The following is a 22933-nucleotide window of genomic DNA, read 5'->3' as shown; positions in this document are numbered from 1 at the left end:
GAACGGCATCATTTGTCACGATTACCTCCTTTTCAAGTCACTCAGTGCCATGCTTGACTTGGCATCCGAATGTTAAGTGCCCCTCAAGCAAACACACACACATGCGACCCACACATGCACAAAATACACACACGCATACCCACTGATGCGTGGAGACTCACAGTTTCAGTAGGAGTTATGGGTGTAATGATATATGATGTATGATGACAAGGTGTTAAAGTCTTAAATTAACACCATGAGAAAACAGTAACTCGGCAGGTTGCGATGAAAGTATCTGTTTGTATTTATAGAAGTCTGGTGTCATCTATATTCTACATTTTTCTTAACATCAAGGAATCCCTGAATCTATGGTTCTTTGCTCATTTTTTCCCATCCAACTCGTTCTCAAAGTCGTCACATGGTTCTACTCTGTCGGTGACCCTCTGCGTCTACTTATGACGTAGGTATCCTTCTGCATCAGCTGTTTACGCTCCAGGATGCTGTTACCGTGATGTCAACAAATGCACATGGTGGGATGAAGCAACATGATCCTTATGTTTACAGAACAGCACGGACAATCAGGATAGTTAGGTTTAGGTAAAAGAGGCACATGGTGAGGTGTAGGGAAAAAAACAAACACATCTAGACAGGAAGCAAACTCCAGTCTCTTGCATGAAAGTCTGTTGTTTATGGGACCCATACACCTCCTCAGATGCCCGCCCTATTGGTGCACTTGCGCTTTTATTACCGCCAGCATTATTACCTGACGCTTCTCTTCACTGTTCTATGCACACGCAACTGGTTCCGTTAGCTAACTTTTCAAGTCACACCTCCAGTGCGCATTGCATGTGGAAGCATGTCTGTCAATGTGTAACAACAATGCCGCTGATTCTGTCCGAGCACGTTCTCATCTGAAGCCGGACAGCCATGTTCTTGTTGGAAGCGTAAGGTGGCTGTTGGCGTCACACTCATATGCTGAAAGCACTGACAGAGTGGTGCTCTTTGACAAGTGTGACATGAGAACAGCCTGTCGCTTCCAGAGCTAGCAATGCTTTTGCATGGACCAATCACAGGGCAGCACCTGTTTCTCATCACCCTTACACACATACACTCTTGGGGGAATGAGAACAGTGTGTGATGTTGCTGCAAGCTTAACACTGCAGTAACAGGAGAGGGAATTGGGAATTTGAGAAGTGCACTTATAACCAGCGTGGGGATTTCCTGTTATTTGTGTGTGTGTGTGTGTGTGTGTGTGTGTGTGTGTGTGTGTGTGTGTGTTTGTGTGACTGGTTAATACCTTGGTATATTTGGGAGATGAGAAAAGAAATAACAATATATCTGTTAGATACTTCAATTAATTTTTTGTCTGATCTGTAAAAATGATCCTGTGAGTATTTTAATCCTCTCTGTCCAATACAATAACTCAAATGAAAAACCTTCATCCCTTTAAACCAGCCAACACAGTGTTCATTACACCACTGCCCATGTGTGTGTGTGTGCGTGTGTGTGTGTGTGTGTGTGTGTGTGTGTGTGTGTGTGTGTGTGTGAGCACATTGCTGCAGAGTGGTCCTCTGTAGATAACATGCTGTGCTGGCAGCTGTATTTGTAAAGTGCCAGAGCACAGTGTGTCAGAGACAGGAATCACAGAATGATCATGGACCTGCAGAGCGGAGTTTGCGTCTGTGTGCAAATCAATCACTGTGACCCAGGGCCTTGTGATACAAGGTAGACCAAGATCCAGTTTGGTCATTTTGATCTCAATTATAACATCAGTAATCCAAGGGGACATTTACATGGCAATGGTTCTTGCATGAAATATTAAACTTTTGCTGCAGTTTGGGCTTCACACAATGGCATTTTGGGGGCCTGAAAATGCAGAGTTTTGAAAATTGGTTCCAGAGTGTAAATTTTGCAACTAGGGGGACAATAATGGCTGCTGACTCTACTGAGGTTATTAACAGTCAGGGCATCCTGTGGCTCTGGAGCCACATGTGGCTCTTAAGCCCCTCTCCAGTGGCTCTCTGTTTCTGATAAAAAAAATTACATGGAAATGATAATGTTTATTTTTGAAACATTTTTATTTTTCATTCATCATCCTTGTAGGCTTTAACTGATTCTGACATTCTTTGAATGTAAAAATGTGCAGCCTATACACCAAATAAGAATTTCTTTCCTAAAATTTCGTCAACTTAAATGTGTATCATACTTCGACAGCATGGCAACTTTTCATCTAAATTTTGCCAAAACTCATTGCTAGTCTAAATCTCTCAAACTTAACTAGTTATGGATGCCAAATACAAAGAAGGCAAAGTCTCAGAGCAAATTAGAGAATTTGAAAGTGCATATGTTGCTCCCACAAATCACAGCAGACTCGGGGTAGATATACATATATATATATATATATATATATATATATATATATATATATATATATATATATATATATATATACGTAAATATCAATGATTTATTCTGCAAGGTTACTTTTTTTTTTTTAATTATCGGCTGTCCCTTAGTTGGCTGTGAGAAGCAGAAAGGCAACTGAGGGACAGCTGATAATTGTTTCTATTTATGTAAGCTGACTTGCAGGGGAGCTTGTGCCTTTCTCACTAAAAACAGAAATTGTTCAAATTAATGATTTAAATTGATTTTAACTTTTAAAATATAAACACATATATAACATTACATAAAATCAAGTGTGTAAATAGATAATAAATATCCTGTGTACCACACATGCACAGATTTGTTGGCTTTTACCTCCAATGCAGCAGGGTTAGAGTACAAAGTTATCATAAAATGCTCATTGCAGAGTGTGCTAAAACGTAATAAGGAATGCTCATTTAGACCTATTAGTAATGTCGATTGGCTAATTTAGACTTAATAGGTTTCTACCTTTATGTGTGACCTTCAGTATAAGGCTCATATATGTTTTGCGGCTCAAGGCAAATGTTATTAATTTATGTTTAATGTTATTTTGTCCAAAAATGGCTCTTTTTATAGTAAAGGTTGCTGTCCCCTGGTCTAAACAAAGCTGTCAGTTGTCATGTGTGTTCACCATTGTCTTCTTTTTGCTTATACTCACTACTCTGTAGAAGAACGCCTTTATGCCCAGGCGCATGGTGGTCTTCTATGGTGTGTCATTACATATTACAACACCAACTGCTGGCCTGGCATGCAGTGTTTTTCTTTTTTTTTGTGTTTGTTTTAGCAGACCTGTGTACACGAGAATCATGTTATCATATGAACGCAGAATTTTTTTTAAAATGCAAATGAAAGACTTTTCCATTTTTAGTAGGGCCTTTTATGTCAAAATGTGGCCTACATTTGGGACATTGGAACATTACACTTGGGACATTCTTAATTATGACCTTTTTTCCCAACCATGGGCTGTGGCTCCACTTGTATGTTTAGTAGATCATTGCAGTCCCATGAACTCTCACCTCTGTCTTGTGTATTTAATTTATTAGCTGACATGTGAGTGTAGTTTGTTACTTGTCTGGTGCAAACTCTTTATACCTCTACTGTCTGTTTTGGGGAGCCTGAGCTTGTTTATTAAATGCACCAGTATTGCAAATTTCATCTTATCTTTGGAAATGTTATGCATTTCTTACCATTGTTTCAGCAATCACCACATAATCCGTAAGACTATTACAGCTTAGAGTGACTTTATGGAGGTGGATATTATCATCTACACAGTATTTTTTGAGCATCAAAAAGTAATGAAATAGAAAAATCATGCCATGATCTGAATTTTAGGAAACCATTAAAAACTGTAGATTTGGATGAGTCAGAAATTTAGTTTGATGAACCCCTAATTCCACTTAGTTTGCACTGCAAACATTTCATTTAGGCTATGGGAGACACACTCACACACACACACACACACACACACACACACACGCACACACACACACACACACACAACTCCAGTAGGAAACGAAGCAGACAGCAAGACAGACCGATAAAAGAAAGAAATCCTGAGAAAGTTCAGAAGTTCCTGTCATCCTCTCTGTGCTCACAGCACTTTTGTGTTTATTTTTATCACAGTGAGACAAGCCTATAACTTTGGAGGAGGAGTGAGAGTGTCTTTGTGAGGACAGTTAGCTGTTTAGACTTCTGAAGGTGGTGGAACACAAGCAATTTTGGATCCATCCCTAAAAATGACTGTTTTGACCCAGATTGACTCAGATATTTTTAACCTTATCACCACCATCGCCACTTTATAGCCTAGTTATATAGTGGGAGCAGTATACAGCAGACCATATGGGTAATAGCATAGGTATTGACAAATCACTCAGTAAGCTTTAACAGTGACATCTCTTGTTAAGTTTTGCATATACCCTTAATTGTCATGACAAAAGAAAACATAAAAATGTAATGTTGATACTATTTTATGTGTGTTTATCTTTTGTGTGTGTTGGGTGGGGACAATATTGTGTTGTATTTCCCATCTTTGCTGAGCAAGTTTTGTGTTAAAGGAATACCATTTAGGCACCTGTCCCAAATATAAGCCTGCTGAGTTCAGTTTAAGCAATAATAACAGATTAAGCTATTAAGCCTATTAATCAAAGTTTTACAGTAATGCTGTAGTCACTACAGGTCCACAGAAAAGAAAGGAAATATGTTGCCATTGAATATTTTGCTCATACATTCAGTATCAACATTACTGAGACTTGCCCAGTATATTGTTAGCAACATTTCCTCAGTATGTTAAGAGAAAATATGGTTTGCTCAGCATTATGATTCTCTCATAAACATATTCACCATTTCAAATTGGTTGTATAAAAACAATTTCTATGAGACAGGGCTGAGCATGATTTCTGCATTAGTCACATCAGAAAGTTTTTCACTGGTGTTTAAGAACAAAGAGGGTAATAACTCCATTGATCCCATACAACTTTATGAAATAAAAGTCTTTTCTTACCATTTTAATTAAATGACCCTGAGCTGCAGAAATTACATACTGTGCATTTAACCTTTTTATAAAAATGTTTCTTAGCTTTTTTTTAGTTGAATCTTGATACCACTCACATGTCCTTGTTAAGTACGGAGGTGGAGATGGGACATGGTTAGCTTAACTTGGCACAAAGTCTGCTCTGGCCGAATGTTTACTTGTCCATCTGCTTCAATCAAGCCTCTCCAAGCACCAGAGCCAACCTACCGGACCACCACACTGTGTCTACGTGCATGTATGTTGGTCAACATGCATGGTCTCCTGCTGGCTTCAGGCCCAAAGCAATCACAACATTTGGTCAAATGCTGTGACACCATGTGCTTTATTTGCACATGCGAGTGTGATATACAGTATAAACATACTGCAGTAGTGTATTCTCACATGAACATTTGCATTTATTGTTCCTTGTGTGTGTATTTGAGGGAAGAGAAGGGTGGAGAATGTGCTGCTTGGCATCAGACACTGTGAGCCTCCACGGTGGCATGATGTCATGAGGCATAAAGCACACAGACACACACACACACACACACACAAATATGTACACACACACACACACACACACACACACACACACACACAGTCAGTTTAATTCACGGGGCTGGTATAAACCTCAGGAAGAATGACTGAGGTGGGATCCCTCTTCCAGGAAAGACAGACATGCAATAGGTGTCATTAGGAAAATTACAGTAGCATATGACAAAATGATACATGTGAAAGAGAGAGAGAGAGAAAGAATGAGGGAGAGAGAGAGAGAGAGAGAGAGAGAAGGAGAGAGATCCCCATGGCAAAAGCTACTTTTCGTGTGTGCATGATTTGTCGCTGGACAACTTAAGCAGAGAACGCAGCTTTACAGAACTGTTTAAATTGTTATTATAAGCTGGCGGCTGGCTGGATGGCATCTGCCGCCATGATAAAACAAACCCTGGACTTTCATGCAGGAGTCTGGCGTTAGCTTTTCGTCTGAATGTGATGGGGTTTCTTTTCACCTTACCATGTGCCCTTTTGCCTAATCTCAACCATCCGTGCCAGCATGTGCTTTTGCTGATGTCCTGACATTGGTTGCCATGTGCTTTAGGTGTCTAAACATAACCATTTGCAGTGTCATCCCATGGTGTACATATGTTGACATCACGGCAGCACCATCCCAGAGTGTAAACAGCAGACACCGTGGGATACATAGAGCATACTATGTAGATGTGATACTCTACTGGAAAGAAGCAATATGCGACAAGTTGGGATGAGAACATGTTGAATTGCACACAGTGACCATGTTTTACAACAGGTTACAATGTAACCACTAGGGGTAGGTGCTGCTTATCAAAACAAAATATTTTTCTTTTTCTTTTGCTTGTTCCATTCTGTTTTGTGTCAAAGTCTCGCTCAGGAAAAGTTTGTTTGCTAAGTATTAGACATTGCTTTGATGTCCTTAATGAACTTACATGCCAGTAGAATAACAATGCTCTCACGTTATGATATTAAGATACATAATTGTTTTGTATAGTTGTGTATCTGTACATTGCTGTGGTGCGTGACAGTGCAAAAGACAAATTTCCATTTAATGCAAATCTAATTGAGAATGAAATAATTTGAAGAAACAGATGATAATCAATATAGTGATGCAGAAAAGACTTTCATCAGTGCCAAGTACATCAATAGTGATTTCAATGAAGAAAGTGTTTGCTATTATTGAATACTCACACCTGCAGCAATGATGACTGCATGATTTACATATACAAAATATTTTCATTTTGTATTTATTTATTTATTTATTTATTATGAGGTAAGTCTCCATATGAAGGCTGTAGTGGGACTCTGCCTGAAGGGCATCAGCCTATGCTGTCATAAATCTACATTAGACAGGCGCCTGCATAATGTCAAAGAGGTTATGATCTCTCCTCCCCTCACAGATGGTTGGAGTCTCCCTGTGTGAGTCCACCAAGCAAAGCCACCTAAAGGCCATCTTACAGACCACTTTTGCCATTTAGTCTGCCTGCTTACCACTTCCATTCAACCCCCCAATAGCACATTCCCCTCCTACAGGCACCCTCACTCTATGTATTCTAAAGTGTTACTGGCATGAAGGCATCCTGCCAGGTTATGCGCACAAAATAGTTTCTGTCCACCCACGTATGTTCATAATTTATTCTATACATTGGCATCATAATGAGTTATGATTATGTTTATAAAGCATAATAATGAGTGCTTATGACTATGATTACACAGCACTACAGAGGCATTCTGATGTTCATAATGCATTATAATGCATTATAGACATAGGCTTCATAGAATTTGTTACCCATGTGACTTGCTCATAGAAGACAGCAAACAGTCAATCAGTCAAAAGTCAGTCACGGCCTTTTTTCAGTTATAGTTTTGATCGAATTAGATGGATTTTGAGTGTGTTTGTGATAATCCATGAGCTAGATTGGGGTAACAAAGATGTTAGTTTTATGTTTTTTTTGGGCCATTGAAGTCATGCTTTCTCGTAATGCAATAGAAAATGCAATTAAAAATGAATGAGTAAGAGCATTCAGATAATACAAGAGAACGAATAATCTGCTCTCTGTGGCTTTGTTTGGTTACAGCAAGTCTCTAATCTCTTCCTGCCTTTCTCTCTTCCTCACTCTTCTTGTGTGCCCCCTTCCAAATGAAGACAGAGCAGATAATTGGCCCGTGTTGACCGTGTTAATAACAGTGAGACATATCTCACCCTCCCAGTGCATCACACCCCCTTCCCCACATATGTCTCATTTCAGAAATGAGTTTTTAATGGCCTGCACTGGCTCCCACGCCATGGCAAAGGAACGCCTCAACATTTTAACGCCCATCACCTTTTTGTGCCATTACTCAGGGTGCAGGATTAGGGGGAGAGTGGCCTCTGACAGTGTGATGTAGTACACATAAGGGAAGTGAAAGAGCTGTCTTAATTAGAAAGGAGGAGGCGTCCTATCCATAAGCTCCTTGGAGGGTTGGAGGCGCACATTGTGATGTTGCAGTTGATTTGTCAGTGATTAAGGCATATCTAATCACTTAGCCCTTGTGTCTACTCTGAGATAAATCTATACGGCAAACAGTGTTACTGAGCAGTGCAATATCATCAACCCAATCACCAGAAAAAGCCTTTCGGCAAACCACAGATATGTTATGTAATTATGTGGTGGATACATTGAGACTGTCAGCATCAAAGCGTTTATTGTGAAGCGGTTAAGGTCCATTCATGATGCTTTTTTTTAAAATTACATTCATGCTTTCAATGCTCCAAAGTTTGCTAAATTCTGGCAGTGGAAAAACAGCATGGTCATTTCACAGGCGCATCCACATACAATGCGCAGGGGTGGGGCCAATTGAAATTGCAGCCAGACAAACCATACAATGCTGCCGGTAACAACACTGCTGATAACAATGCAGCCGGTTACAACGTGGTTTAAGGTGAGTGAGTGCACTTTTAGAGCGGATGGGACGGAGGGTGGGTTCCAAAAACAACTGATTTTCATGTGGCAGTCTGGAGTTTGTTTCCCTTGTGGATATCAGTATGTTTTTGGTTTTTTTTTTTCTTCTTCACCTTACCATGTGCTTCTTTTGCCTATGGACCTATCCATCCATGACTTTGTTGCCTAATCTTAACCATCATGAAGGTAGGAATTGGTTGCCACTTGCTGTTGTGTAAACATAAGGATCGTGCTGTGTCTTCCCACCATGTGCATTTGTTGACATCATGGTAACAGCATCCAGAGCATAAACAGCTGATGCAGAAGGATACCTAAAATGTCATAAGTAGACATAGAGGGTCACTAACAGAGCGGCACCATGTGATGAGCTGGGATGAGATCATGTTGTTGAGCCACCAACAGCCATTATTTTAAAGAAACAAGGTCACACAATGCCATTGATGTAAAGCATCCAGAACAAAGCACACCCAATATGATACAACCACAGAGCACGTGCAGGCGCCAAATCAAGTCAGTTTATTTATAAAGTACAGCTGAATACAATTAAAATGTGTCATTTAAGTTGCATGGCTTATCTGTGAGAAAAGGCCGATGTCAGCAGGTCACGATGTCATCTCTGTTATCACTGGCACACAAAGGAAGAGCCATTATGTGCTTTAAAAAAGGATTTCAGTCTGTTGGGTGAGTGACTGATGCTTCACTTAGGACACTCTTTCATTCTTTTATCAGCATCCTCACTGAGGACCACCCCACCCAGGCAGCCGCTCACCAAATGGGAAATTGTTTCTGGGTAGGGGGTTTCCATGGTGACCAGCCTTAACTTCTGATGTGTCAAGCTTGCACTGCACACACAGATGCAGGCACACACTCACGTGCAAAAGGTGTGACGACGTACGGCGTGGCAAGAGCAATGTCAAACAGCATCGATTTCCCCCCCGCTGCCAAGATGAGGTTAAGGAATTGCTTCAGTACGCTGCTAACAATTACTACTCCATTAGAGCGGATAGATAGTGTAGAGAACAACTTTGCAGCAGCCCAGACACACACACACACACTGCTGGCTTCCTGACATCCACACTATCACCATTACTACTGCTAACACACACACCAATGTGGGAGGTGGGTGTGGCAAAGAGTGATTGTATTTATTTGTAGGCAATTTAACAGTCTCAGCATGAACATTTATTCAGCAGGATGATTAATTAATTGCGGGTGAAAAGCAAGGGCATCTCTCACACACTCCAGAGTAAGAAGCAGAGGAGGGGGAGAAGGAGCCATTATTGAATTATCCATAATCTTAATCATATGGACTCATATTGGAGATATAGGAGCCAAAGAATGAAATATGGAATTACAATCCAGTAAATGAACACATGATGATCATAAATATCATATGAAAACTGGCAAAGTGGAAAATAACACCACCACTCCTAAAGCTTAAGGAGATGGATTGCTTTCCCTATCTTCTCCATCTTCCTTGATTTCAAACAGAATTCCCTCCTTTTCATTGGAAGAGGGATTATGTCATCGATGGAGACAGAGGGGAGCGAGGCGTCCGCAGACACACACGTTTCTGCTTCATGCTCCTGCTGCCATCTTGTGATATTTTGTGGGTATTACAGGTTAGAAGAAGTTATTTGACTGTCAGTATTCTCATCAATACATTCTCTCAGCATTTTTTATTCATTCAGGTAGAAAATATACTGCCAAGTTTATATTTTCCAGCAATGGAAAGACGTGATGGTAAGTCGGGGACCTTCATTTAATTCTACTCGTTCATACGTGCTGTATGTGAAGTGTTTGTCTAAATGTTCATAATTTATTCAAAATTTGTTAGTGATCCTTCATTCGTGCACCTCCAGTGGTGCAACATGAAAACCTACAGGGGAGGAATCCCTTTTACAATAGATGTAACAGCTGTTGTGTGGGAGTCAAAGCACAACATTTCCCAAAACACGACATTCTACAAAACACATAAACATTCTACAAAACCCATCATTTCAGAAAATTACAGCATTTCAGTAAGTACGACATTTTATAAAACACATTTCACAGAGCATGAAAACAATCTACAAAACCCAACATTTCAGAAAAACACAGCATTTCTATCCCATAATAAAACATTTCACAACATAAATTTCACAAAACATAACATTTTTCAAAACAAATTTTACAAAGAAACAACTTTCAACAAAACATGACATGTAACACTTTTCATATTATACATTTCTCAAAACCTGACAAATGTTACAGATCAAACATTTTATACTTAAAAAATGTTGGGATGCAACTGTAGAATGTAGGTACTTTTAGAATTTTAGGGTTCTCGAATTTTTCTATCACTAGACTACGATAATGCAATCCAGTCTTTAGCTCCCTTTCAAAATACTGTTTACAGGTCCAAACTTTTTAGTGTTTACAATGACACACTGCTATGGTCGCCATTTTTTAAACAGATCTGAGTCCCCGGCTGCAGCTGATTATGTGAGTTACAATTCCTAAACAAATGAAGAAAACCAAAGTATAGATTTGGTATTAAATCTGTTGAAACCTGGATCGGCATGCAGCATCCTTCACATGTATTTCACCCTTTGAACCCCGAGGCTTTCAAAAACATGGAAAGAAAATGGCAATCAGCAATTTGGCAAAAAATGTCCACATATTGCAAAAAAGTGAAAGAATCATTAGAACATTTAATATTAGAAAATATAATGTCAAATTATATATATATATATATATATATATATATCCCAGCTGTCATCAGGCAGAAGGCGGGGTTACACCCTGGACAGGTCGCCAGACTATCGCAGGGCCGACACGTATAGACAGACAACTTTTCATGCTCACAGTCAAAGGCAATTTCGAGTCACCAGTCAACCTGACCTGCATGTGTTTGGAATGTGGGAGTTAGCCGGAGACCCCGGAGAGAACCCACGCAGACACAGGGAGAACATGCAAACTCCGCACTGAAGGGCCCCCACCCACAGACAAACTTTAAATTGTGTGTGCAGACACACACTCTCTGACATGTTGAAGCAAATAATGTCACTCAGGGTTCCTCCTCCTCCTAGGTGCACTGATTTCCTTCATTGATTTCAGGTGTGGCCGTGCAGCAGGCAGCAGGGCAGGTGAGTCTGCAGGCTGGAGGGAGAAAGGAGCTTGCATCTCACACCAGCAGCAGCCGTGGACACCAGCTGCTTCTCACCCACAGCTGACTGCAGTCTGAACACTCTGGCTTGGAAATGGCTAGCAGGTAATGTTACTCCACAATACCATCACGTGGCTTTGCTCAGATGTTTGTCTGACAGTGTGTTGAGGCTTTCTTAAACTATGAACTGTTATTTTCATAGTTTTTACAATATTTCTTGATTCCTAAGACCCAATCAATGAAACTGGAATCCTCTTGATCCTCATCTTCGCCTTCTTAGCACACCAGAAGTCTTCTCTTGCGAAAGTGTTGACACTGTTTCATTGATTTCATTTGTCATGTCCTTTTTCAAAAACATCAATACTAGTCTCACAGGAAGACCCCAAACTCTATGGAGTAACTGTATTAACCCTTAGGGACTGTTTGGTTCATTTTACATGCTTTTCATTTTACTTTTTAATTATTATTATTATTTTGGCTGTGTTCATGCAAATGGCAATACATTTTGGCAAGATTGTGTGTTTTTGTTGAATCTTGTAATTTCCAACTCAGCTCCTACAGTAATTCTAAAATACACTTTGGAAACAAAATTTTACATTCATACTGATAAGTGTGTGGTTAGTTTTTGTTTGTTTTTTGTTTTTTCATCTAAAAACATAATAGCATCATGAGAAAAACCTGCCATTTAAAGGTGTAAATTCTGAAAATTGATTAATATTTAATGTTTATAATTAGCACTTATGTTAGTTAAAAAATTAAGTCAATCCAAGTAGAAAATAATATAATATAACTAATAATAATATTAGTGTTTATATTTATTAAAGCAGGCCTTAAGGGTTAAAAGTGTTGTTTCACATAGGTTTGGCCACCGTGTGTCATGTAGTGTAATGTATAGGTAAAGCAATGCCTTATGTAACTTACCAAACAATATTTCCTCCATACCATTTTTGCATTTTGCTCCCTTTGCTGTGTCATTATGTTGATACAGTCTAATGTGTCTGATCTGCTGATTTCAGAATCACTTGTGCCAAAGTGTTACGGTTCATCCGGAGCCTGACCCGTAAGAAGCCTCTGGAGCCAGAGGGTGAGGAGTCCAACTTCTGCCGGTGCCTGACCACCTTGGACCTGGTGGGTCTGGGTGTTGGCAGCACATTAGGAGCTGGTGTCTACGTGCTGTCAGGAGAGGTGGCCAGGGAAGTAGCCGGCCCCAGCATCATCATCTCCTTCCTGGTGGCAGCCGTGGCTTCCGTCTTTGCAGGGCTGTGTTACGCTGAGTTTGGAGCCCGGGTCCCCAAAACGGGCTCAGCTTACCTCTATAGTTATGTGACTGTAGGAGAGGTGTGGGCGTTTGTGACCGGCTGGAACCTGCTGCTGTCCTACATTATTGGTGAGTAAAACACACTACTACTTTCAGGTACTAAGTCCAGCAATTGAAACCTTACTTAAGTAAAAGTATGTAAGTAAGTACTTTCACCAAAATGTACTCAAACTATCAAAACATCCTTGTCAGTGTTTTACTATTTTTTTCTTAGGATTAATATTATTGCTTTAAAGTCCTCACTAAGAAAAGAGCAATGAAAAACAGTTTTCTTTGCATTTCCTTATATTTCCTTTGGGGTTATCATAACAAAAAAAACTTTATTGATTGATTGATTAATTTCTTTATTTTTTTATTTTTTGTTTGTTTTCTTTGTTTTTTTAACAGATCCCATAGTTGTTTTAATCATATAAACCATTTGGGAGAGGCCTATAATGTATAGGCAAATCTTTTATTTTTTATTATTATTATTATTATTTGTAATTCTCCCTTGAACGCGAACATTTTTTTTGCGTGAAAATGGAAAATAAATAAATAGATTAATAAAGAAAAAAAGGAAAGAAATACAAAAAACAAATAAATATTATATATAATAGAATGAACAAATACATCGCTGGGAAAAAGAAGACAAGATTAAAAAGGATAATTACATAAATAAATTAATGAAATAAAATAAGGGTTGAAAATAAGTATAGAGACAAACAAAAAATATGTTTCATACACAAGGGTACTGTTAACAAAACATACACATGTAGGCAATGGGTGGCTACTAGTTAAACTGCAATAGTGTCTGATAACTTGTTCACACAAAATTAGGTCTGATACTTGAAACACACCATTTAGTCCAGTTTTTAATGAAGGTATCCTTCTGGGCTCTCAAATTAAAATTCATTTTCTCTATTACATAAATACTGTATAAGACATCAATCTATTCTTTAACACGGTGTTTAAGCCCTTTCTTGGTTAGGGATTTCGTTCTGGCCACCAATAATATCCTCAACAGGTATTGATCCTTTTTTCTCCATTCAAGATATAAACAGACAAATCTAAATGTGTGTATACTTCTTTGCTCATCTCAGGAACTTCTAGTGTAGCAAAGGCCTGGACTGGAACCTTTGATGACCTCATCCACAACGTTATTGCTGAAACTCTAATAGAACATACACCAATGGACTCACCTGGCTTGGCTCTATACCCAGACTTCTTTGCAGCTGGGCTGATAATGCTCCTCGCTGGTAACAACCTGTAAATTTATGTGAAAGTTTTGGATAGAAAATGCAGGATATTATGCAACCTGAAATTCAGTTAAAGTTTTCCACCTTTTCTCTTTGAATTTCAGGTGTTCTTGCATTTGGTGTGAAGGAGTCGGCGATCGTGAACATAGTTTTTACTGCCGTGAATGTGACCGTGTTGGTTTTTATCATCATCTCTGGCTTCATAAAGGGAAATGTCAAAAACTGGCGCATCAGTGAAGAAACTATCCTGAATGCAACTCTCCAGATGGAGTAAGATCTCTCCTTTTTAGGATAATTTGGGATTAAAATTAGTCATTCTGGTGTGTACTCGTGTGTGTATTTGTAATGGTCCATCCGCAGGTTCACCTACTGAAACCTTAAAACTTCTACTTCCTGTAGATAGTCAAGTCAGCTCACATTTAATAGAACTCCTTCAGGGTCAACACAGTTTGTTGAAACCAAAATGCAATCTGAGTCGTGAGCAGGACAAGGTCCAAGTTCAGCTACATTAGCAGCCAATTGCCTAAATTATCATCAAAAATCATATTCCTTCTAGAGTCATAAAAGTCAAATCTCAACCCAAAGACATGATGAACTGTTTTTAGATTTTAGCTTGACTTATTCTTTCTGTGGCTATGAATAAACATCGATGAATACTCTTAGCAGTTAGTGAAATAAACTGTCCTTGTAACTTCCTTTAGATTCATCAGGTTTTCGTGAGTATCAAGGAGTCCAATTAGTGTTGTATAACATTGCAAACAGAAACTGTTAACAGCCAGTTTGGTAGCATTTTAATTTGCAAAAGTAGGCTCAAGTTGTAGCCCTCAGCTGACATGCTGAACAACTTTTATCTTAACCTATTTATCTCCCAAAATTTGGGAAACTGTAGTTTAAAACCATTAACCCGTCATCAGCCGGAGTTATATCAGTTCTCTTGTGCTGCCAAGAGATGTCTTTAACAAGCATTTAAAACTCCAAACCCTGAGAAAATTTAATTTCTTTCGAAAACACTGGAAAAAGGCAAAAAGGTGCAAGGAATATCCCGCAAATTAAAAAAAAAAAAAGAAAAAAAAAAGAAATTAAATTATGTATTTCAAGCATTTTCTTAAAGTATAGTTTTGTTTGTTAATATATATATATATATATATATATATATATATATATATATATATATATTTAATAACATGGGGAAAAAGACAATCAACACAGAAATGTTCCACAAATTGCAAAAAACAATAGCAGATTTAGAAAATTACTTTTAGAAAAGCTAGGGGAAAAAAAAATATTTTTATATCATCATAAATATGTTACACAATTATAGACTTTTTAAGCAAGTCTTGTTTGCTTTTTTTTTAATGTTCTTTTTAGTTACAATTTTTCAGGTAATTATCATGCTAATTTTTGGGTAATTTCCTCTTTGTTTATTGCCTTCTTCCCATGTTTTTGAGAGAAATCAAATTCAATCATTCATCTGAATGAAAGCAGTTAATTCTTTTTTTCTCCTTGTACAGGAACGTTACATCGACACAAAATGAAACAACTGACTTCGAGTTTGGTGTTGGTGGCTTCTTCCCCTTTGGCTTCGATGGCACTTTGGCAGGAGCAGCAACTTGTTTCTATGCTTTTGTTGGATTTGACTGCATTGCCACAACAGGTACTGCTGAGAACACATTTTGTTGGGTTTATCTTGACAATAGAATGATGTCGCCGGATAAATAGGTACCTTATTTTACAATACTTAAATAGGTTGTTCTTTTGACTACATCAGACATAAACTATCATTTGTACTTAGTATTTTAAAAATATTACCAAATATTAATATATCTCTAGTAGTATTGACCCAGATAGGTTGTCAGCATTGAACTTAGAGACTTACTCTCTCAGGGGAGGAGGTGCAGAACCCACAGAGGGCTATACCTCTTGGGATCGTGGCGTCCCTGCTCATCTGCTTCTTGGCCTACTTCGGCGTGTCAGCTGCCGTGACACTCATGATGCCATACTATCTGCTCGACAGCCACAGCCCTCTACCTGTGGCCTTTGAATATGTTGGCTGGGAGCCCGCTAAGTACGTTGTGGCTGTGGGATCCCTCTGTGCACTCTCAACAAGGTAATAATATTTTATATTAATGATTAGGACTGAGGATGGAAAATACTCAGTGAAAGTGGAATATAATATTGATGTATAATATTTTTTAAAGCTTGATTTTGAGAAGTGTAGAGTGATACGAGATAATGCAATATTGAAACTGGCCCACACCAAAATTATTTGGTTGGGCTCATAAAAACATATTGTCAGCTAAAATAACTACGTTTGTCATGTAAGTATTAAAGTATTTATTTTTTCTGTAATACCAGGTTGCACATATACCAGTCTGTGGCTTGATTGAAATAAATTTATTGCATTTGTCATATGGAAGTGATTGTCTAACTTGGTTGGTGTTGACAAGCTCTCCATTAACTCTAGTGAAGTTTTGGAATTGATTTTCCACAGTCTCCTGGGAGTGATGTTCCCAATGCCGAGAGTGCTCTTTGCCATGGCGAGAGACGGCCTGCTCTTCAAGCCTCTTTGTTACATGAGCTCCAGGCAAAGTCCTGTCTTCGCCACACTGTCTTCAGGAGCTGTGGCCGGTAACCTAGTTGCAATTATACCTGGAACTACATGCATTTGAGTCCTAGACAGGGGTTTTGATAATCTTCTTACCATAAGATGTATACAGAGGTTTTAGCCTGCGAGGAATTGTGTCTGTATTGTGCCATTCTAATGGTTTTGCCAATGTATAGTGCAAATGCAGGAAGCAGTGAACCCTCAACATCCCTATCACAATGTGGCTGAAAGACCATGATTGGCGTATTGATGCTCTGTAGTCTCATTTAGCCACATAGAACGTAGCACGTAGCTCGTAGCACGTAGAACAAAATGTCAAAAGTCACTTAAGCTTAAACAAGGTCTTGTATACACCTTATTTCAGGCATGTTAACATATACCATTCAAGAAATCCATTGATTTCAGACGTGGGAAGCAGGAGTGCTAAAATGCTATTTCATTTCTGGGTTTTAGGATTCATTCCTGGAGCACTCTTTGGTAGCTGAGCACTTTTCCTTTTTTTTTCTGCTTTTTTTTTTTTTTAGACTCCAATGTCACTTGCAATGTGTGCTGTTGGCCATTATCATCATTGTCTCTTATTGTCTTTTAAACTTTTTTTCTGGGAATGCAACACAAACAACTTTATCATTAAAACATACTAAGACCCCCATTTCATCAGACTCAGCATTAGGAAAAAAGGCAATAAACGTATATACCTCATGGTATATACGTTTATTGAAGAGGTTTCAATTCTGCTTGGATCTTCTTCAGGTCAAAATGTCTGAAAAGATGAAACCACATCTATTTCTATAATTAATGCACACCAATCAGCTGATGAGCTCCATGGTGGCTAGTGTGATTAACCAGCACTGGCACCAGATTCTACCAACATTCATTGATGGTTGGATAGATTAATTTTGAATTTTGGTTGGATAGAATTTTGATAAAATCTTTGTTTTGATCAACTAAGATATGTCAGACATTTTGTAATATGCTCTCTAACTGACTGTTTTTTTTTCCTTTTATGTGTTTTTTTTCTATGAAATTTATTGAATTATTGATTGTCGATTGTTTTACCACCCTGAGTGGTTCAGATGGTTAACCAGCCCTGCCACCATGGAGCTCGTGAGCTTACTGGTGTGCAATATGTATAAATATAGGTGTGGTTTCATCTTACCAAACATTTTGACCCAACAAAGATAGAATCAAAACATTGTCTTCCCTAATCTTGTGTGGCATGAAGTAAGTCTACCGATGTTACTTTTTTTTCAGATGTTTGTTCACATTTGTGGATCTCTTTGCAGCTTTCATGGTCCTATTATTTGACCTAAAGGCACTGGTGGACATGAGTTCAATTGGGACCATCTTTGCCTACACTCTTGTTGCAGTGTGTATTCTCATTTTAAGGTATGCACATGTGGAGCAACAAGATTTGAATCTGCTAAGTGAAAAAGTCAAAATTTTAATATTTAAACTCATTTAGGGATAACTTATTCTTGCGTCATGTAACTTGAGTCATGTAAAACATCTAGCTTGTATAAACACGTTGCTTTGTTTTGGTTCTGCCAGGTACAAAGAACACCCTGATTTTGCCCATGTCCGGGACCCATTTACAGTAATGGGGCTATTAAGGCCCCCATGTCGACCCACCCACCGCACCTCTAAAAATGTCAACATAGTCACAATCGTTATTCGTAAGTAATCCATTACTGTTTTCTTAAAAAAACACTTACCTCATGGCATGATGGAGTTTTCTGCTCACACACAGGCCAGAGACGGCATGTTTTCTGATTGTCCATCCACCCCAATTTCTTCAAATTTAGCACAACCATTCACTTGGACTCATGGATTAACTAATCAGATTTTGGTGATCAAAAGAAGGTTACGATGACGTTGCATCCTTCTTATTCTTGTAAATGCATTATCTCATAAACAGCTTAAGGGAATTTTGTTAAATTTGCCACAAAGATTAAATTTGGGTGATCACTGGTCAAAGGCAAAGGTCCCTATGACCTCTTCTGTCTCATTCTTGTAAACAAAATATCTCAAGAACACCTTGAGGGAATTTCTTCAAATTTAGCACAAACAGTCAAGTGAACTAAAGGATGAACTGATTAGATTTTGGTGGTCAATGTCATAGTGATCTTACATCCTAGTCATTCTTGTAAATGCATTATCTCATAAGCACCTTGAGGGAATTTCTTTAAATTTGGCACAAACATACACTTGACCCCATAGATGAACTGATTAGATTTTGGTTGTCATTGGTCAAAGGTCAAGGTCATGTGACCGTGCATTTGTGTCATTCATGTGAAAGTAATATCTTGATGGAATTTCTTTTAATTTTGCACAAACTTTCAAGTGGTTCAAGCATGAATAAATCTAATTAGATTTTGGTGCTCACTGTGACCTTGACTCTTCTGATTTATTGTGGTGTATGCAATATCCACAGATCACCTTGAGATCGCCCGCAAATTTGGCACAAATGCCAACATGCAGAATATAGAATGAACTGATTAGAATCTGTTGATCAAAGGTCAAGGTCATGGTGAGCTCTTAAAGCATGTTTTTGGCCATAACTCAAGAATACTCATGCTCAAATTTTACACAAACGTCTAACAGGATATGATGATGAAGTTCTGACAATTTTCCAAAATATCCAAGATGTCAAATATTACATTATGGTGTTCTACAAAACACTTTTCTAGACATTATTCAAAGTCATATCTGAGGAACAGAGGGGGAGAAATTTGGTCAGATACTGAATTGGTGGCATTAATCTTGGGTGTCCACGTTGAAACTGTGCTGATTGTAGAGGTCTTCTGTGCTGCTGGGGCAAAATGTGTGTGCAATGTCCATGTTTTCACAGACATGGATGTAAACCGTAAGTGCAACTTGGTGTGCAGCGTTATGGCTGTAACTCTAGTTAAGTACAGTTTGCCAACAGTCTCACTTAATGTTACTGAAACAGAAATCCCCAGACAAATGTTTCCATTAGAAATATCAGCACTAACAAAATTCCAACTGTTCAGTTTTCCCTGACAGCTGTGATTCCTCTCCAGTGTTCCTGGTGATCGTTTTAAGCGTGCTGTTGTCCGAAGCTCTGCAGTCCCTCCGTAGACGAGTGCTGTGGAGCGTGCTGCTGGTCTCTGTCCTCTTGCTGACACTGGTCCTCGCTGTTGTTATCATCTGGAGACAGCCACAGAGCACGACTAAAGCTACTTTCATGGTAAACTGGAGGGGTGCTGGTGGTGGGCAGGATTTCATGCATCCTGAGGAGATCTTTTTAGGTGGGTCAGTTAGTGGGCCTGACTGAGGGGCTGGTGCAGGGCACAGGAAGTTCATGGCAAAGACATGATGTGCCCATTGAAGAAAGGCCAACCCAGGTTAAACCCACACTGAATTACTGCTGTTTGAATTACACAACTTTTGCAAGAACTTTCTCGGAGCTTTTACAGTTTTGAGTCTGAGAAATTTAGAGTTTTACTATAATCATATGTAATCATATATAAGAAGTTTTATAGATGTATATTAGTGATTATTGGAAGTGCTGGTAGGCTCATTAAAGAGTCAAGCAAATTGTTTCCTCCTTTTTTTGGTATATATGCTGAGCTAAACTAAGCTGCTGCAAGCTATAGCTGCATATTTAGCATACAGCAGAGGAGGCTGGTCCTACGAGGCAGTGGAGGTTGGAATAAACTATGACTTATTCTCAAACAAACCCAGACTTTCATGGAGGAGATTCAGTGTTCACTCCCTGTCTTAATGGGATGAGTTTTTTTCAACACCTTACCGTGTGCCGTTTTTGCCCAAACCTAACCATTCCTGGCACAAGCTTTTATTGACACCCCTGTGTTGACATCGCTGAGTGCCATCCCAGAACATCTTCCACTGACGCAGAGGGATACCTAGAGCGTAATATGCAGCTGTGGAAGTCCGCTGCAAAGCAGCAATATGTGATGACTTGGGGTGAGAACGTGTTGTGCTAAAGCAGTCATGAGTGTCTATGTTTTTGTAGGTTCCTGGTCTACCTGTAATTCCAGTTTTAAGTATTTTCATCAATACCTACCTGATGGTTCAGTTAGGAGGAGAAACTTGGATCAGCTATGCTGTCTGGATGGCAGTAGGTAAGGACATGCTCCTTTCAAGTGCCTTAACCCTCCAAGACCTGAGCTTGACTGACTTGGTTTGATGTCTTTCAGAAACATGGGACGCAAAAATTCACTAAATAATTAGATAAATAAATAAATAAATAAATAAATAAAATAGTATAAAGTAGAAAAAACAGGAAAATAGTAACCTGAAAAAATTGTTAAAATAATAATAAATCTGTAAAAAAAATAATTTTAAATATATGATTAAATGATATAATAATATGATTAAAAAATAGTCTTTTTCCTACATTACAAAAATAAACAACTAATTTCTTGCAAATTACAGAACAGTTCAGCCCATGTTACTCTTTGCCTTTTTTCAGATTTTGAAGGTTTAAATACTTGAAGGCGTCTGAATGCAGGAAGTGATGTTAATCCGGGTTTCAAAGGGTTAAATAACCTGATTATTTATTTATTTATTTATTAAAGTATATTCTTTCTTTTTAACTCACCACTAAAAAAGTCTCAAATCTTTCCTCAGGCCTGATCATCTACTTCAGCTACGGGGTTCGTCATAGTGTCCAAAAACAAAGGCTCCGGGAGGCTCGCACCCAGCTGCAGATAGTTCCTGTAAATATTGACGTTGCTGCTTGATGTTGAGTTGTATTGTGTGACATGTTGCTGTCCACTTACATGGAATAAGATGGCCACAGAATGTTTAAGCTAATCGAGGAATTACCTTGAAATCCTTTTTATTATTTTATACAGGACTGACCTCTTCCTCTGAGGTGTTTTTATGCTAACAATTGCATTGGTAAATGTATGTTTATGGTACTATGTCCTGCACTCGTAAGTCTTGTCATATTATCCATTATGGCTCTTCAGTCATTCAAGACTTTGCAATCTTGGATATTCTTTAAAGTCTATTTCTGACACAGAGAAAACTTTTAAAAAATATTCATCCTTAATATGTTTGTCATTTAAATTAGTAAGAATAAATGTTAATAAATTTGTTGAAAAATAATACATTTCACTTAAGTGGATAAGAGTTGTGATGTCTTTTTCCATGATTTGATACTAATTAAAGCTGCATTTTATTTTTAACCCTTAGAGACAGCAGAAAAAAATAACATTGGCATATTACCTTTCTGATGAAATTAATGACATTTCCGCCATAAATTGATGCAGGAAATTAAGAAATTGGAGCATAAAAATTCACCACAATGCAGGAAATTATGCTCATAATTTCTCATCAGAGGACGCCCAACCCCCTCTGTTTGTTTGAATCACTGTGTTGAAAGAAAACCTATTGTCGCACTTTTGCTTTTACCGTCTAAAAATTACATTTGAAAAAAGTAATCTCTCTGACAGTATCCCCTTTGCCCTCAGCAACGAACACACTCATGTTGTTGTATTTGAAACACCGCAGCCGCTGCAGCGAGAGCACAGCCTCTGCACATAGGGTGCTGGTTATCTATTACTTATATATCTTTTTTTTTTGTTGTTCTTTAACCTATTTTTTAATTATAAGAATTATGATTATAGCTTTGTAGACATTTTCCCTAGTTTTTGATAATATTAAATAAAAATTTCATAACTCCTGGCATTGTTTAAGCCTTTCAAACATGGGCAAATTGGTTTAATTTCTTTAAAAAAAAAATCATGGGTAGAAAGCAATGAGTAACTAGACAAGACGTGGCCCAAAGAAGAAAAGAAGAAGAAGAAAATTACCTCAAAAAGTGTAAACATTTCTTATTTTTTTTTGTAACAGTTTTTAATACGAAACCATACACATTGCTTAATGGACATTTTTCCCTAGTTTCTTTTTTGTCTTATTTTCTTTTCGAAACACCCCTCCCATTTTTTTCCAGGTTTCTTTAGGTCACTTTTTACTGAGTACTTGAAGGCTGTGGGACCTTTCTTATCAAGTTGGTCACTGCTTTTTTTCCCCATGTTTCTCCAAACAAATCAGACCACTTTACTCCACTTTCAAATAGTTAAATCACTCGTGAAAGGATTCTGAACGCAGCACAAGAAAACTGATGTTGATTCAGGTTTCAAAGGGTTAATCTAAATTGCACATCATGAATCAAACTGACTGCTGTTTCACAGCACTGTTCTTCATGATACTGACCCCTCTTCTTAGAGTATCACTCTCTATACATTACCTCT

General features: G+C 38.3%; 1 protein-coding gene across 1 annotated transcript; it reads left to right on the top strand.

The window, feature by feature from the left end:
- The first annotated feature begins 11451 nt into the window (after nucleotides 1-11451).
- Nucleotides 11452-21787, top strand: LOC121954472 (cationic amino acid transporter 2-like). The gene is made up of 12 exons (XM_042501980.2): nucleotides 11452-11635; nucleotides 12547-12917; nucleotides 13928-14083; nucleotides 14188-14353; nucleotides 15595-15737; nucleotides 15968-16190; nucleotides 16575-16711; nucleotides 17972-18074; nucleotides 18237-18361; nucleotides 19730-19896; nucleotides 20686-20794; nucleotides 21303-21787. The coding sequence occupies exons 1-12, from the start codon at nucleotides 11625-11627 to the stop codon at nucleotides 21413-21415; spliced, it is 1824 nt and encodes a 607-aa protein (XP_042357914.2). The 5' UTR covers nucleotides 11452-11624; the 3' UTR covers nucleotides 21416-21787.
- The last annotated feature ends 1146 nt before the right edge of the window (nucleotides 21788-22933 follow it).

Source organism: Plectropomus leopardus, chromosome 13 (assembly GCF_026936395.1).
Source record: "Plectropomus leopardus strain MGB_pleo_1.0 chromosome 13, ASM2693639v1, whole genome shotgun sequence".
Taxonomy (NCBI): domain Eukaryota; kingdom Metazoa; phylum Chordata; class Actinopteri; order Perciformes; family Serranidae; genus Plectropomus; species Plectropomus leopardus.
The sequence above is the reverse complement of the archived record's forward strand: the minus strand, read 5'-3'. Positions and strand labels throughout refer to the sequence as shown.

What these genes read in the sequence shown, in the direction of transcription:
- LOC121954472 (XM_042501980.2), top strand. An exon ending in AATGCAACTCTCCAGATGGA is followed by an intron (nt 14,354 to 15,594) that starts GTAAGATCTCTC and finishes CTCCTTGTACAG; the next exon opens with GAACGTTACATCGACACAAA. An exon ending in GTCTTCAGGAGCTGTGGCCG is followed by an intron (nt 16,712 to 17,971) that starts GTAACCTAGTTG and finishes ATCTCTTTGCAG; the next exon opens with CTTTCATGGTCCTATTATTT.